The sequence below is a fragment of the Brachycentrus maculatus genome, unplaced genomic scaffold, assembly GCF_059751285.1.
Source record: "Brachycentrus maculatus isolate JH-2025_06_01 unplaced genomic scaffold, ASM5975128v1 h1tg000122l, whole genome shotgun sequence".
Classification (NCBI taxonomy): Eukaryota; Metazoa; Arthropoda; class Insecta; order Trichoptera; family Brachycentridae; genus Brachycentrus; species Brachycentrus maculatus.
Window position 1 is genome coordinate 1,282,842 of NW_028280875.1, and position 15,273 is coordinate 1,298,114.

Sequence of the window (15,273 nt, forward strand, 5' to 3'; positions counted from 1 at the left end):
TGTTTCGAACCATGCAATATATAATATTTATAAACATCTGACCACGTAATTCACATACTTTTATCCTGATTTTAATGTGAATAAAACACAAAAATAAATGGAAAATGTTTAATTTATCTCTATATTTAATAAGACGTAAATTGAACATCTTACGAAATTACTCAAAAATATTCCACTTTCAAGCGTAAACATTAAAATTGCATTTTTATTTAAAATAAATATGGTTATAACCCTTCAATTATATTCTTACCTGATTCAAAACATAGAAAAATTACTTATGTAAAACTACAGATTTAATACTGTAAAAATATTTAAATAATACATTACAGGTTATAAATTAACAAGACTAGTACGTAAGTAAAAAGTGCAAAGCGTTAAATATAATTTTTTTACTAAATGGGTCCCGCGTCATTAGTGTAAAATAAAGATTGTTTTCTTTCGTGAATCTTTATTTCCACTTTGTTAATCCCTGCAACCAGCAATTACTTAAAAGCTACTTATTAAGTGGATTTGCCAATGTCTTTCCAGAAAAATTTACACGGTTAAATAATATGTACACGTAATAAACATTCTTAAAAACAAATATTCCACCAACGATTCATTTGTTTGATAGTATCTATCCGATTGGAAATCTCTGTAGATTATCATTCAAAGATGGATCTTATCAATCTTCAACAAGCTAGATAAATAATACTGGCTTGCTTTATATTTCATTAAGGTTACGAAAAAGAATCCCCTTTTACTTTGAATTATTAAAGGATTCTAGCTTTTTTTTACACATGTAAAATATCCACATATATACAACTCAAAAAGCGGACAATATCAAAAACGTACAAGTCTATAAAATAAAAATGATACAACACATTTAAGTTTAATAATTTAGGGGTACACAATAATGAAATAATTTCTAGATATACTTAATTTTATTAAACAATTGATTAATACATATAGGGTTATAGTACAAATTCTAGTGGCTATATTATATTATTTTAAAATTGTGGTTTTGATAACCTACTGGCAATACGTTTTGGTAATGTTGTTTCAGTAACATATAAGAAATTGAATAATGGGGCATTATCATATTTTCATTTATTTTGTCACCGCGAGTGAGTTCTTGCGAACTAAATTGGATCTGAGCATTGAGTTATGGCAAACTAAACCGTATCCGAGTATGTATTCAGTTCTTGTGATCCAAACTGTATCTGAGTATTGAGTTCTTGTGAAGTAAACTGTATATGAATAAGGAGTTCTTATGAACCAAATTGTATCTGAGTATTGAGTTCTTCATCTGAGGAGTGAATTTTGAGTCAAATATATAATTAAATCATGCAACAAAATAAAGGTTAAATAAACTAAAAAAATAAAAATTAATCTTAGCATAACATTCAATTTTTCGACATTGTGTAAAATTCTTCAAGTATATTGTTAAAAGGGCATAAAGGTCTATAAAGGCAGCACAAGGGCTAGGAGCCGATATAGAAATACTTCAAAATAAAAAATTAATGAAAACATTGATTGTCCTTAACATTACGAAAAGCATTGGTGAAAATACCCCATTAAAATATACATGGTGAGAAAAAATTAATTCCAATTTTTATACAATTTCTTTGAGAATCAGAACAGATTATTCAACGAATACAATTTATTTATTATTTGTCAATTTTTTATTTTGCTTAAATACGTACCAAATTACAAACGTTATTATCATTTTTAAATGTTCAAACAATAATAATAAATCAATGTTTAAGTTTAAGTAACTTCTGTTGATTCTCAAACAATTACAATGATTGATGTACTATAACATAATAGGACCTTACTTAAAATATAAATTTGCTAATTGTATGGGCATCCAATCCAACATAAGCGTACCATAGATTGAATGGTAGATTAAATCTTTGAAATGCATGCTGTGTAGAATCAAAATCTGCTTTGGAATTTTCCTAATTTTTAGTAAGAATTGCGAAAACCTGCGTACTAAAATCTTTAGTACCCATTTTATATTGTATTGTATGCAGTGGAAAACATGGACACTCAGAAAGAAAGATAAGCTATTGAATGTATTTTAAATGTGGTATTGGAGACGGATTTCTCAAACCTTCTGTATTTTCATCTGCATCCGTAACGCACAAGTCAGTAGGGGCAGTTTGAATATACATTTGAACACGTCTTACACGAACTGGCCTCGTAATTGTCCTTGTATAAATGCCAGGTGCTTGACTGGAGGCCTAGAAGCGTGGGGAGGCCCCAGAAAAGATGGTCCTTTTATTTTATTTTATTAAAGGAATAACCCGCAAGTTTATTTTAGATGCTTGACTGCAGGTATGAAAGTAAGGATAGGAAAGGTAAATGTGAAAAATACATCACAAACACCCAAACCAATTGAAAATAAATCTTTCTTGATTTATTTTGCAATTGGCGGGAATCAAACCCGCGATGCAAGTTTCGCAGTCGAGCGTCTACCTGACTACGTTACGGCGCCTGTATAATGGACTTTCGACTTTAACAGACATCCCCTCCCGCTAATTAGTCCGTTATATCGAGGTTTTACTGTAGCAAGGCCGCGCGGCCGTAACTTCCCGCGGAATAAATTCTTGAATTCATTTTGCAATTGGCGGAAATCAATGTCGCGACGCTAGTTTCGCAGTCTATGTCATGGCGCTTGTCCTATGACATTAAAAAAGTGGCGGGCCTGCACTGGAAGAGAGTCGCGTCCAACAGACAACTGTTGAAGTCAAAGAGGGAGGCCTTTGTTCAATACCGGACACAAGAAGAAGGCTGAAGTAAGTAAGTAAATGCCAGATTAGATTCCATCAACCAAAGTACTCATTCGCAAGTAAGGTCCGCAAATGTCAGATTCGGAGTTAATATGACGGTGGACCGAGTGCCCTGGGAACAGTTTTGGTCACTATAGTAAGGTCCGCAGATTGGAAAGAAGGTGTGGAGGAGGGTCGGGTGGGTAGCGAGGCTAGAGGAAGCTGCGGTGGAGCGGGGTGCGGCGCGAGTCCAGGGTGGGGCTGAGCAGCGAGCGCAGCTGCTCGCTGTGGTGCTGTGTCAGCGGAGACTGGAGATGCCGGTGCGGGATCACCTGGAAAAATGACACTCTTATCTGGGAACAATAAAATTTTATCATATTGATGTTTCGGTGGGTTACAATCATAGCACTAATATTCACACACACTTACAATGAATACTAATTTCATATTTTAAATATTTAAAGCATTAACTTTGTGGATCGTTGTTATATATTTTGTAGAAATAAAACACTTTTTTTTGATCCACTCACATTTTTATTAAAACCAAGTAGTTTCGGTAACAACCTGTTGCCCTCTTCAGGGTTTGTTTTATGACCATCAATTTAGTCATAAAACAAACCCTGAAGAAGGCAACAGATTTTTGTAGAAACTAGTTGGTTTTTAGTAAAAATGTGAGTGGATGAAAAAACAAAGTGTTTTATTTCTCCAAAATATACTAATTACATATGTTGTTAGTCTGTTTAAAGGCTAACATACACTATACGCATCACCTATTCCAACAAGATAGTCAAACGCACAAAATACTTTGGAGGAAAAATATTAAGTTTGATTAAGCGTGTGAGCACATATTGTTACAATTATAAAAAATGAGTTAAGAAATAAAACAACTTTAACCTTTCGTGAGGTAAGATATTTTATTTATTGTTTCGGCATTAACTTTGTGGTAAGACATGTTACAATGATTAAAGAAAACACTTTGTTTTTTACCACTTGAGTTTTATTATAGACTACATGTTTCAGAAGTTAAACTTCCATCATTCAGGTCTGTATAATCACTAAAATATAAAATTGTTCTATAAATAAGGAGAGGGGAAAGTAAGGGGAAGGGGTTAGTCAAGGAACGGAGTTTGAAAACAAAGGAAAAATGGAAAGCAATGGCGAAGAATTTTGAAACAACATATTATTTAATAAATTATTATTAGAATTCAGGTTTTTTTGTATTTCTAAATTTTCAAGATAATTCATAATTTGGCCTTTATATGGAACAAGGTGTAATAATTTTAATTTATGAGAGTGAAATGAGTGATTAGTATCTATTATATGATTTGCAAATTCCGAAAAATAATTACTAACAAGACCGCTATGATGTTATTTAATTCTAATCTTTAAATTTCTCGCAGTTTGGCCAATATATTTTTTATCACAATCTCCACACGAAATTTCATAAACACCACTTTTTTGTAATAAATCAATTTTAGATTTTGAGTTATCGAGGATTTTATGTAAATTATTATTTGTATAATATGCAAATAATAATTTACCCTCTCCTTATTTATAGAACAATTTTATATTTTATATTTTGGTTATTATACAGACCTGAATGATGGAAGTTTAACTTCTGAAAAATGTAGTCTATAATAAAACTCAAGTGGTAAAAAACAAAAGATAAGATATTAATGACATTTTGAAACATGGTTTGTTCAGTTGGTAAAAATCCGATAAATTATTGAATAGTTTAGAGACTAGAAAGAATGTGTATTTGATTATGCATATTTATCCATTGTTGCGCAGTATGATCGATGATCCTGAAATTATCTAGAACATTGGTCTGGATGTTCCCGATAGTTACCTAAGACAGCGTCGGCATAGAATGTTTCACATTCCTATACACAGGACCAACCTGCCGATGGTCATGGCTGTAGGAAGAGCTACCGCTATGTTGAACAATATCTCATTGGATATTGATCTGTTCCATGTGTCTGAAGGAGTTTTCCGAAGCGGGATTTTCTACACCTTTAGGAATAGTTATTGCATATTTTCGATTTTTGCATGTATTTTAATGTATACGCTTTAAATTTTTTAGTTTATAATGTTATATCAATAGAAAATAAATAAATTGAAATAGAAAATTGAAAAAAAAAATACAATATACTTAATCAATTGTATTGTATCATCAATAGATGGTGTTGGTAGTCCAAATCCAGACATAATCTGGAAATATTGGAGAAATAATGACTGCGCCCCTGCCGTGGGGCCACACGCTATCTGACCTGCTATTCTATTAGGGCGGTACGCCCAGAGAGGTTGAATTAAGAGTTAGGTCATGCTCACCTCTCTCTCGTTGATGATGAAGGGTGCCGAGAGGAGGGCCTCGTCTCAGGAGGTCCTGCGGCTGGTGAGCGAGCCCACCAGCGACTTGAGCGTGGCGCCGAGCCCCGAGGGCGCCGCCGCGGCCCCCGCGCCACCCGCCCCGCCCGCGCCACCGCTGCCGCGCCGCGTGGCTGCGCGCCCCGCACTGCCCGGGTGGGCGTCCAGACACTTCTGGTAGCGCAGCTGCAACAAACCTCGCATTATACCGGGATAGAAATAGTCAAAGTGGTCTGAAGGCATTCAGACACTTCTAATAGCGCAGCTAATTGATGAATGTAGGCTGAATGCTGTCGAAATGATGAATGTGCTGCAAAACGATGTAGACAATAATAATAATAACAACTTAGGATAATTTACATACCGCTTTTTTCATAAAATACTACCTCAAGGACGTGCAACAGACGTTGCATTATATCGACGGCCCCTACGTAAAGTACTCTATCTGCAAATCTGTTACTTTACAGGAGAGAGCTTAGAACATTTTTTCAACGTATTCTTTTTTTTTTTTAATTAATGGTTTTATCTGAAATTCTAAACTAGTATTATTCATTCAAAAACATGATGAAATAATGTATTAAATCGTTTTAAAACTTAACGCTTTGTCGAAATTAAGTAGTTAGCGTTTTGGGAGTTCAGTTCATTTTGAAAATTCGATGTAGATAGCGTCTTATACGCCTGAAAACTAGGCGTAATTTATTATTATTTTTTTATATTTGTAGATAAGTCAGTTGATAACATACACCAAATATCTCAAAATTGACAAAAATGTGGTTAGTGCACTTTACGTAGGGCATGTTGATATGAGGATAGAAATAACGAAAGTTGGCTGAATGCCGTCGAAATGACTTAGACTGAATGTGCGGCAAAAAGATGTAGATAAGCATTGTCGACAAAATTGATAAATTGAGATGGTTGGGGCATGTGGAACAAATGAGTGAAGAAAGAAGTTTATGAGACGTATTCGTCCATACAAGACTGTATTAAACTGCACAGGAGTGGTCCCTTCTGCAGCGCGAGGGGCAAGTTACGACGATAAGCAGTGTTGTAAGGTCCGCTCAATGGTCAAGTGCGAAGTGAAGAACAGGTGTAGTGTGCAAATAAAACTCCAATTTTCATAAACATTATAAAATAAACAACTTTGTATTTCTACTATTTTTTGACATCAAAGATGAAGAAGCATATGGAAGTCTGGGCATTTACGGGGCTGACGAACGTCATAGGCTGGTTTAAGTGATCACTTTACACACGTGTAACATTCACCAATTCTACCCATTATTGACAACCACACTATTCAAATTCTTGGAAGTTCTATATATATGAACCAATTTAGAAACCTTGTTCTTAAATCACTAGAACTTCACTAAAGACATCTATTGGTGAGATGAAAAGAAGCTTTTTACTAAGCAGAAACTCTTATAAAGGGTCCGCCAAATAACTTTTTTTTTTTGAAAATGCTATAAAAAACATCGAGTGTAGCTTCGGCTGTGTGGCACGTAGCGCCGTCCTGTTGAAACCAAATGTTGCCAATATCCTCCTCTTCAATTTTTGTGAACAAAAATCCGTTCAACATGGCCCGATAACGATCGCCATTGACTGTAACGGCCACTCCTTGCTCATTTTCAAAGAAAAATGGCCCAATTATGCCTCTGGACCAAAATCCGCACCAAACAGTGACTCGTTTTGGGTGTACCGGCTTTTCAATGTATGCGTGCGGGTTTTCTGTGCCCCAAATACGACAATTTTGCTTGTTTACATACCCGCCAAGATCAAAATGAGCTTCATCCGAAAAGATGATTTTTTTGGCAAAATCGGCATCTTCTGTAAGTCGATCGCAGGCCCACTCAGCGAAGCGAAAACGCATTGGATGGTCAGTTGGCTTCAACTCCTGAACCAATTGGACTTTGTATGGCGTCATACCAAGGTCTTTATGCAAAATTCGTCTCAATGATGTCTCCGAAATGTTCAATTGTTGAGAACGACGGTGAATTGATGTTGATGGCGCTTCACGCACACTTTCTGCCACAACATCGATATTCTCGGGTGTACGCACTGTTTTTGGCTTTTCACGCTTTGGTTTATCGATGAGGATGCCAGTTTCTTTCACTTTTTTCACAAGATAACGAACATACGGAGCTGACGGTGCTTCTCTTCTTCCAAAAACCGTACGCAATTTTCGCACACATTCTGCAACATTACCATGATTTTCAAAGTAATGTCGCAATATTTCCCAGCGTTGTTCAAGCGTATACACAACCATATTCGCTCAGCGGAAGGATAAAACTAATTATCTGTCAAATCAGACATGAGCTAAGTGTTACCATTCACGAAATAAGCACTAGTTGAAAAAAAAAACTTTAGATGGCGGACCCTATATTAGTATGTGAGGTCCGAATCCTGGATTATAATCACACACAAGAAACGCCAGAAAATACCATATTCTTTTTTATTATTTAAGCTTATAATTTGACCAGATAATTTATTTACAACATTTTGAGTGTGTCCAAATACTTTTTGACAAAAAATAATATGAAAATAACTCCTGTAATTGGAGATAATCCAGATTTTGTGAACAAGTATTTGGACACACTCAAAATGTTGTTAAACTTTGTTTTTAACCACTTTTTTAAAAACAAAGTTTATTTTATAAAGTTGTAAAATTGTTTATTCGGAAATATTCGCCACTAGAGACTTGCACTCGGTATTGCTCACTGGTTTTTTAAATCCTCAGAGACCGGAGCAGTGCTAGTTCCATAGAGCTCATAGTGATTACTTGCTACAATATACATAAACACGTCACTAACAAACAGTTAAAGCAAATTTATGGAGGGAATGTAGTTGGAAAAAGGCAGTAGTTGATCGCCGAATGGTCGGGGTACCTTGCAAGCCGCCTCTATAGTTTTACAGAGCGCTCCGCTGGAGGGCTCGCACTGGAACACGTGCGCCACGTACAGGTCCTGCGCAGTGTGCATCACGAAGGCGCAGCGTCGCACGTCGCGACCGATGCCCAGGAAGGAGAGGTACCGCACGCGACACTCCGCCAACACCGCGTCGTCCTGGAAACAAATCAACAAATTATAATATCTTCTCATATTTAAAAGATAAATATTTGTATTTTTAATATCTATACGGTGTCAGTTCTCTAATCCAAAATGCGCTGTAATCCAAATGAATTTGCAGATTTGATGAGACGGCAAGCAGCTGATGCCAGTTTAAAAAATTTCACCTTCTGTAGCCGTGAAAACTTTCAACATAGTCATCAACTGGGCTGAAAAAGTCGTCCAGAACACTGAGGAATTGATGGTATGGGGACGAACGCGTGATGTAGCCTTTCAACACCAGTTAGGTTCTTTGGTTTGAAAGATATACCTATATCTGATTTTTTCAAGGTAAAATAAAAGAAAAGCATTTTCATCAATCGAAATTTCCTTTTTTCTCTCTCGTTTTTCTCAAAACACTTGAATGATTCTTTAATCTGAACGACCCACTGCACGATTTACGTTCGGTTTCATTCGCGAGTTAGCACTGAACAAAATATTTCAATTTCATACTATTTTAGTGAACCTAAGGGACTTGTTATACTATAAAAAATAGATATCAAATTATATAGGAGTGGGTTCGAACCCAGAAACTTTGACTCAGAGTCCCCGACACTAACCACGGGACCACAACCCGACTGCGGATACAAACAAAAAAGGTTAGAAACAATTCTTGCGGATTTATCCTGTCAATGCAATTCTCATTTTGATTTTGCCCGTATCCAAGATTCAAACCTATATTTATTGAGTACCTACTGAGTATTGGGAAGTTATGAGTTTCGACCTCAAACATGGCTTATTATTCATACTGCTGACATCTGTTTAAATAACCTCAAAGAAAAAAAACCTACTAGATTTCAATGACAAAATATATCTAGAGTCAGATAAAATGTATTTTCGACTTGCTCACATTGCATAATATGATAAAAAATTGACTGCTCGTATTTATGAGTGAGAGCAACACATAAAAATATTTGTTTACGTTGTTTATTAGATACGTCGTCTTATTCACACATACTTGGACAATTTATTATTATCTAATCTAAAAGGTTAGTGACCTATATACATATCTGTTATTGTTAGAAAAACTGGTTTATAAAGAAAATTAATTTAACCTGATAACTGTGCTTTAAATTCAGCAATCAAATTTAAAAAAAAAACTGAATTGATTACAATAAAAACCTCTTTAAAAAAATTGTTTTTGAAGATGTCGTTAAATTTGGTTTTTGGATTCGATAATTTAAATGTAATCATGCCAATCAGTGCACAAATTAGCGTGCCTATTATGTATTTCTGAGTTCTAATATATATTTGACAATTTGACATCAAAAACTTAATACGAACTGAGAAAAAGTAAAAATTATACTATCCCAATTGGGTAACTAAAAAGTAATAGTTTCCATATGGCGTCCAGGGAAAATAAGGAATTATCCTATGTTTTTATATTAATATTATATACCTTTTTGTCCGCCTCCATAGTGTAATGGTCAGCATGCTCGCCTACCGTTCTGGAGGTCCCGGGTTCGATTCCCAGGGGGGTTAAATAAATATAAGTGATTTTTTCACTCTAATATTTATTCAATATTACACTGGACTGGTACCTGAAGTGGAGGGCTGATCACCTTTCCTTCATGTGTAATCGATCAAAATAACACTCCGTTTATATGAAGCAGTGCCCTATGCACCATTGGGGTGCAGTAAGGGTTTTATTATTATTTATTATTATTATATACCTATCTCTTTGTTAGGGTCTTAACTATATGTAACTATAGACATGTTTACATTTAGACCTGAAGATAGAAGCATAGCTTCCGAAACTAGTCGTCATAAAATAAACTCAAGTGGTAAAAAAAACAAGTTTTTTTTCTTTTGCAATTTCATCATGTCTTACCAAAAAGCGAATGCCGAAACAATAAATAAAATATAAGTACATAATATCGGAGTTTTACCTACCATTAAAACTCTTATTATGTTTCTATTGATTTCTGGAGTCCATCTCGAGAGAAGCGTTCATTTTCTTTTCCGTTATCGCGGTTTCTACTGTCTATTCCTGGGTCAGTGTCCTACTCTATGGTCGCTTTGTCCGTTTCCGCTGATTTGGTATCCGGTCATCCATGGATTTGGGTTGTTCATAAAGCTCATGATGCACCAGGTAGGTCTTACCTGGACTCCAGAAATCAATAGAAACATAATAAGAGTTTTAATGGTAGGTAAAACTCCGATATTATGTGTTCTGAATTGATTTCTGGAGTCCATCATGAGAGATCTGTCTGTTATCTCCTGGTGACCGGGTGATGCCTTTATTTGATGTTAACTGGTTGAAACAGGCTTGCTAGAGAGGAGTCTTTTGAGACGGTGTGATTAAGCAACTCTCTTTGGTAATATTTCCTGAAGGTATTTTCACTTTTCCAATTTCCTCTCTCTAAGATATTATCAATTGGGTAGTTTTCTAACCAATTGAGGGATGCGACCGCTGAGCGTGTACTGCCGGGGGTAGCTTCCACTCCTGCCATTTTCAGCGTGCTCTTTACCCATCCTCCTATTATGGTTCTTGTAGCCGCTTTTACGGGGCCCCTCGTACTTATAAATAGGTTATTAAGGTTATCCACTTCCGACCTTCGATCCTTGGACAATTCTACTAGTTTTCTTGTCCAAAAGACTGGGTTTATATTAAGCTCCGGTGATTCTAAAAGTTTCCAGCTGGATTGCTGGTGTAACCGGGTGTCAGTCTTTGATCCAAAAGACGGATGTAATATAATAGAAGTGCCTTCATCCTGCAGGTTTCCATCCGAGATGTTTAGTAACGTCAGGTCGTGTACTCTTCGTCCTGACGAGAGCAGCAATAGTGTTGCCACTCTACACGATATCTCGTATAAGGAGTTTAGTTTAGGGCTATTTTTACAGAGCCAATCTTTAACAATCTGTGGATTCCAGATTGGAGATTTTGGAAGAGTAGGCTTTGCCATGGCTATTGCTTTAAGGGTATGTTTTACCAAAAAATTAGAGCTGAGACTTTCCTCAGCTGTTGGGTTACAGAATGTTGCTATCGCTGACTTATGTACTAGTATAGTATTGTATGACAATTTCTCTTCGATAAACAACTGCGCCAGGTATCTGGCCACCTGGTTTGCAGACGGTTTGTTAGGATGGAAATTGTTATTTGATGCCCAGCGGCACCATCTATCCCAAGCTGGCTTGTAGGTATTTAGCGTCGAAGCTCGCCACCCTGATAGAAGCAAATTCTTTTCCTCAGGATTCCATCTACTCAAAACGCCGTCCCACACCCAATTTTCCAAACTTCTATTTCCAGTTCTTGGATTTTGGGCGGAGGTTTGCCGGTGGATGTGTCGATTAGTACCGATTCCAGGTTTGCTATTTTGAGTGGTGGCGCTAATGATCGGCGTATTAGGTCTGGTCGCCAGAACGCCCTCGGCCACCTTGGGACTGCGAGAAGGTATGTTCCGGTCGCCTTGTTCAGGTGTGCTAGGATTCTTGGTATTAAATTTGGCGGAGGAAATATCCAGGCCAGATTGAAGTCCCAACATTGACTGAAAGCGTTTTGAAAGATTGCGCACGAGTCCGTGCAATCTCTTGACACGTATGTCGAAGTCACGTGTGCCGTTACGGAAGCAAATAGGTCTATATCGGGTTGCCCGAAGAGATTGAAAATCGGTTGGGTTGCTGCCGGTAAAAGGTGCCACTCCGGAGGTGTTTTTCCCCGAGATAGGTGATCCGCGTCTCCGTTGTATTTTCCGGGAAGAAACTGAGCTGTCAACGAGATATCCCACTTGTCTGCAAGGATCAGGAGGTCTTGGGTCAGATTTAAAAGTGTTAAGGATCTGGTGCCCCCTTCCTTGGAGATATACGCAACCACTGATTTGTTGTCCGATTGCACTAAGACTTCTGAACCGGAGAGGTTGTGAGCTGAGTGTTGAAGGGTTGCAAGCACTGCGAACAACTCTTTTCGGTTTGAATGCCACTTTTTCTGTTGGACGGTCCACTGACCTGATAAGGTTAAATCGTCTAAAGTTGCTCCCCAAGCCAGGTCTGAGGCATCTGTTGTCAGGAAATGACTGAACATTTCCTTGTGAATGGTGCTTGACGAGTTCAAGTTCTCTAACCACCATTCCACCTCCTGCAAGCACTCCTCGGTCATTGGAACTAATCTTCTGGGTGGAAGTTGCTTCAGCGGTTTGCTCGCTATCTGCAATTGTCGGCAGTGCAGCCGTCCTCTTCTCACCACGAAGTTGGCAAAGTTTAACCTTCCCAGGAGACTTTCCGCTTGCTTTCGTGACCATCGGCGAGAAGACAGTATCGCTCGAAGTGATTGGTGGAATGCCGCACACTTCCGTTCTGACAGGGACTTGCGATTGTTGCGCATGTCCCATACGACCCCCAGGTATTCGCACTTTTGTGTTGGGGAGAGCACTGACTTTTGGAAATTTACATTCCATCCCAGATATTGTAGAGTGTTTACTGCTAGCCGCGTTTGTCGGCCTAGATCTTCCTTGGATTGGCTCGCAAGGAGGAAGTCGTCGAGATACACGATTGTCCGTATACCTTTCTGACGCAGTAACTCGGCTACCCAATTTGTAAGGGTCGCGAACATTCTGGGAGCAGATGAAAGGCCAAAGGGCAGACTTGTCATCTGAAGCAAGTTTCCTCGGTAGACCAAGCGCAAGAATCTCCGATGCTTTGATGCGATCGGGAGATGGTAGTATGCTTGTGAGAGGTCTATCTTTGTCAACCAATCGTTTGGTTGCAAAAATTCCGGAACCTTGCAGTGGCTTATGAGTTTGAATGGAGCAGGGTTTAAAAACAGGTTTAGGGACTTCAAGTTGAAGATTACCCGTGAGGAGCCGTCCGATTTCGGTGTTAGGAACATTTTTGATAAGAAGCTGGGAGTGAGATCCGCGGCTTCCAGAACACCGCTCTCGGTGAGTTCCTTTATTTGGGAGTCCATCTCGGCAGAAGGGGGTGTGCTGAAGTGATTTAAAGTATTCTTGTGTGGCATTATCAAAGGAGGTTTTGACACAAATGGTATTCGTGTCCCCCTTATCATTTTTAGCATAAATGCTGGTGCTCCCAGTGTCGCCCATGCTGCCTGGAATAACTTTAAGCATCCCCCGCGAAATGGATTCCTTCTGGCGTCAATTTCGAGTGTGCCTTCCTCTAAACTTTCCTTTTGAACTACCAGAAGTAGACTTGCCTCCCCCTTTTTTCTTGGTGGAAAATTTGCTGGGGCCAGCTTCTCCTCTGGGAGGACCGTTATTTTTGTTAGCGAGAGGCCTTCGCTGTTCACGAAAAAACTGGTTATCTGGCTTTTTTCTGGTAGGAACCTGGGGTCTTGATAAAGGATGGGTTGTTGCAGGTTTTATCGTAAGCTTGTCAGAGGTACCTACCCTAGAGAGGAAGGCCGTCAGATTCCCCTTTTCAAAGAGATATTCTGAGCAAGGAGGGATTTTGCAAAGTCCCTCTCTGACATGCTCGTCTCTGACTTCCCCGAGGATGGATTTTCTGCGGAATTGTACCGCCTCTGTGCGCCTGCCACATACCATCTGAAGAATATCTTCGGAAACCTTCTGGTATGCGGAGTCAGGAGCAAACAAAACTTTTACTTTATCGAATACGTTTCTTTTATTAAGAATTGTGTTCTTATCAGCGGCCCAATTGACCAGTTCTTGGAGCCCTGATTGAAACTCCTCTTTTTGTATGAGGAGGGCATGAGATAGAGCGGCGAAAGACCTTTCCAGCGAAGCCTGGGCAGGGGAGCTGACATCGCAGCGTCTGAGCTCGTCGTTGACTTTCAATTCAACAAACGATGGCTCTGCCAGAAATTTCTTCTGGACATCAGCATATCGCACGCCTGCCCAGTTTTCACTACCAAAGTGTTGCAGCTTTTCTAAGGCTCGAATCCTGATGGGATTTGCTGTTGGATGGATAGGTTCCTTGACTACTGTGCTGGGTTCCTGGAAATCCAGCTGCAGCTCTTCTTGGATATCCTGAGGATCCTCGTGTTCCTCTAGTCCAGGAGGCTGCTGTAAAAAACCGTCGTCGTCTTCTTGCGATCCCGAGTCTACGGGAGAAGTGTCGCCTGGCGCCGCGACCTTAGCCCCGGTTTGACTTTGGAACACGGCGTCAGTCAAAAGTCCTATCTGCTGAACTAGATAGTCTATCCGTGGGTCCATTAACACTTTAAGGCGCTTTTGCTGACGCGGTTCAGGAGACTCTGAATCTGACGATAAAACGGATGGATCGCGGGATCTTTTTCGAGATTCACTGCGCTGAGAAGGCCCAGCTACCGGCGATAATGGCGAAACATTTTCTGTATCACTCATTTTCTATAAAGATCGGTGTTTTCGGACAGATGTGAAAATTTATATGAAATTTAGGCACAAAGCATAAAGTTCTATAAAAATTTAATTAACTATCCGTCGCCCTTGAAAATCTTGACTCGCACGATGTTTGTAAACAACAAACACGTGTTTCAAGATGGCGTCGTTTTGTTTATAAAATATTCGAAATGAAAAGTTTTTTTTTTTTTTTTTTTTTTTTTCGGTAAATGCGCGACAATGCCGTTTGGATTGAAGCGAAAGTTTATAATACGAGCACTTCTTTAGTTTTGTTTTTATAGAAGACGAGACACTTAATAATAATAAGATTCACACACTTCTCACGGTGTTTGTAAACAATTACCGCGCACTCAAAATGGCGGCGGCGTCTCGCAATCAAAATAAACACGATAATTATCCGTTATACACAAGAACTTGACGTTTTAATGACGTAAATTAAAAGAACTAAATATGTTTTCAAAGTTTATAACACTATCTACGATATACTGCCCAGGAATGAATACGATTTTTTCGAATTGATCGGACAAAATCAACGAACGTCGTTACACGATGGGAAAATGACGCTTTATGTACAACCCAAATCCATGGATGACCGGATACCAAATCAGCGGAAACGGACAAAGCGACCATAGAGTAGGACACTGACCCAGGAATAGACAGTAGAAACCGCGATAACGGAAAAGAAAATGAACGCTTCTCTCGAGATGGACTCCAGAAATCAATTCAGAACACATAATGATCAAATCCTGTTGCCAGCGGTCC

General features: G+C 38.5%; 1 protein-coding gene across 2 annotated transcripts in view; it reads right to left on the minus strand.

Annotated features, from left to right (window-relative positions):
* Positions 1-2,945: 2,945 nt before the first annotated feature.
* The window catches only part of LOC148309498 (protein Fe65 homolog), a 118,030-nt gene continuing 105,702 nt past the window's right edge, over positions 2,946-15,273 (minus strand). For both annotated transcript variants that reach the window (XM_088260007.1, XM_088260006.1), the window contains exons 10-12: positions 8,000-8,176; positions 5,085-5,306; positions 2,946-3,085 (exon numbers count right to left, since the gene is read on the minus strand). In XM_088260007.1, the coding sequence (XP_088116133.1) occupies positions 5,130-5,306; positions 8,000-8,176 (354 nt within the window). In that variant the 3' untranslated portion in view covers positions 2,946-3,085; positions 5,085-5,129. The remainder of the gene's footprint in view (positions 3,086-5,084; positions 5,307-7,999; positions 8,177-15,273) is intronic.